The following is a 2388-nucleotide window of genomic DNA, read 5'->3' as shown; positions in this document are numbered from 1 at the left end:
GTGTGAAAGCGAACCGCACCAAGAATAAAAAGCAACACTGTAATAATTTTAATCCCTGTTTCGGAACAAAGAAATCGATCTACAGGTGTGAAAGCACCCTTAATGTTGCAAAGACAAAAGAAATGCTCATTGATTTTAGATATAAATCTTCTGTTATTCAGAATACTGTTATTAAGGGACAGGCATTTGAAGTTGTGGAATCTTATCCAAGATCCAAGTATCTTGGCAGTCTGATTGATAATAAGTTGACATTTGTAGCCAATGCGGAGATGATTGGTAAGAGAGCACAACGACTATATTGTCTTCGCAAATTGTCAAAATTTCATGTGGATAAGACTCTTATGTCCCTTTTTTATAAATCTTACATTGAGTCCATTTTAATATTTTCTATAATATGTTGGTATGGCAATCTTAGTGTTAAGGCCAAAAATGCTTTGTCCAGAATAATAAAGGTCAGCAGTAAAATTTTAGGTACTGAGCAGAGTAGTCTTACTGACCTGTATAATAGACAGGTGAAAAGCCAACTCCATTTTATCAGCCAGTGATCATCCCCTGTACTCTGAGTTTGAGTTTTTACCTTCTGGTTTGCGGCTTAGATTTCCTTTAGTGAAGAGTAATCGTTACAGACGCTCATTTATTCCTACGGCAATATTCATGCTAAATGCAGGTAATGGTTAGTGTTTTGTTTTTTGTTTTTTTTGGTGGGGTGGGTGAGGTTGTAAATTGTATTATTAGGCTTGTGTTTTCGTATTATTTTTGTGCTTTTTATGTTTGTTTGTATGTCTTGCTGCAAAACTAATAACAGTAATATAATAAGCAAATTTAAAGAAAAAAAATTACACACTTAGAATAATATACTTATGGCCTAATATGTATAATATAAGCTGTGATAAAGTGGAGTGTTTCAGTAATTTTACTTAGAGTTTAATCCTCCTTTTTGAAAAAGTCGCTTTGAATAAAATCATCTGCTGAATGTGTAAATTAAGATGCAATTTTATAATATTGCAGTATCAGCTACAAGCTGACAAAACTCTACATACTTTCCAAAAAAACCTGTTTGCATTCAAATGAAATCCTGAATAAGATCCACTTGAGCTTGATTTCAGACATGCCTCTTTCCACACCATCCAAACACATCTTACACATTCATATCCATCAAGCACTCTTACTCCAGTGTGTAAGTGCTTGAAATAATAGCAGAAGTGAGATGCATCCTCTCTCTCTCTCTCTGGATGTTTCATTGCAGGTCTCTAATAACCATTAAGAATAGTGTGAGGAGCTTATTTGTATCACAGAGGCAAAACAATAAGAGCAGCTGCCGCAGAGTTTTACTCCCCGCGGAATAAACCGCAGGCTGAACTGTAAATAATAGCCCAGAAAAAGATATTACTGTGAACTCGTCATCATATTATAAATGCCTCTGTGTGTGTGCACTCGCCGCTAATTGAGCAGCTCCGCCAAACTAAATCCATTTTAAAAGAATAAAACTGGTGGGAAATTATATTGAATTGGAAACGAAACAGTGCTACAACAGAGAAAGAGGCATTTCTTGACTCTGGTTTCTACAAACCTTCGTGCTCCTTGTCCGATACTCCCACTTTCTTCATCTTCTTGGGCGTCTTCATGAACAAAGGGAATATGGTCCGCAGGCCCAAGATGTCCACAAACTTGTGACAGTTATCCGACCCCTCTGGACCGATCACCCCGTAGTCCAGGACCTTCAGAGCGCTGACTCGAGACATCTTCTTCTCCCTGAACAGACATAATGATGAATGTATCATTGGCACACTTTTAAAGTACAACACTCAGACTAAACTACAAACAAGCAGGAACTAACTACTTAAAAGCCACTGAAGGGACGAAGTTTGTAATTCTTAGAAATAAGAGCAGTACTTATTCGGCACAGAAATTAGAAATTTGCATGCATATATATGCATCAAAGGCTATATTCATGACAACCGTAAACAAAAACTTTTATTTTGGATGTGATTAATCTCGATTAATCATTTGACAGCACTAATATATATATATATATATATGCTGGGCAATGATTAACATTTTTAATCGCGATTAATCACATGATTCACAAAATTCAATAATGAATTCAAAAGTAGTGTATTGCTTTATAGAAAATATTTTATAGTTTGTTATAGTAAAACAAGTTATGCTCAGAGTCCATAGCCTCGATCATAACATTATAACAGGCGCCTTCCGAGTAGAGACCTGCACGATCGCGGAACCCAACGCAGCAGAGTGCAGCGCGGGACAACACTTGATGGGCGAGTGCGGGCGCGGGTGGGTAGAGACTCGTGTCTGCGGGATGCGGGAGAATAAGGGTGTATCACACTAGGCAATCTTAACCGTGCCCGAGCGCGTCTGACCCCCAAA

General features: G+C 37.6%; 1 protein-coding gene across 1 annotated transcript in view; it reads right to left on the bottom strand.

The window, feature by feature from the left end:
• Window positions 1-2388, bottom strand: part of ctnnbl1 (catenin, beta like 1) — a 50375-nt gene that overhangs the window by 28207 nt on the left and 19780 nt on the right. The window contains exon 11 of the mRNA XM_016568100.1: window positions 1571-1752. Coding sequence (XP_016423586.1) covers window positions 1571-1752 — 182 coding nt within the window. The remainder of the gene's footprint in view (window positions 1-1570; window positions 1753-2388) is intronic.

Source organism: Sinocyclocheilus rhinocerous, unplaced genomic scaffold, assembly GCF_001515625.1.
Source record: "Sinocyclocheilus rhinocerous isolate Xijiao unplaced genomic scaffold, SAMN03320098_v1.1 scaffold1462, whole genome shotgun sequence".
NCBI classification, from domain to species: domain Eukaryota; kingdom Metazoa; phylum Chordata; class Actinopteri; order Cypriniformes; family Cyprinidae; genus Sinocyclocheilus; species Sinocyclocheilus rhinocerous.
The sequence above is the reverse complement of the archived record's forward strand: the minus strand, read 5'-3'. Positions and strand labels throughout refer to the sequence as shown.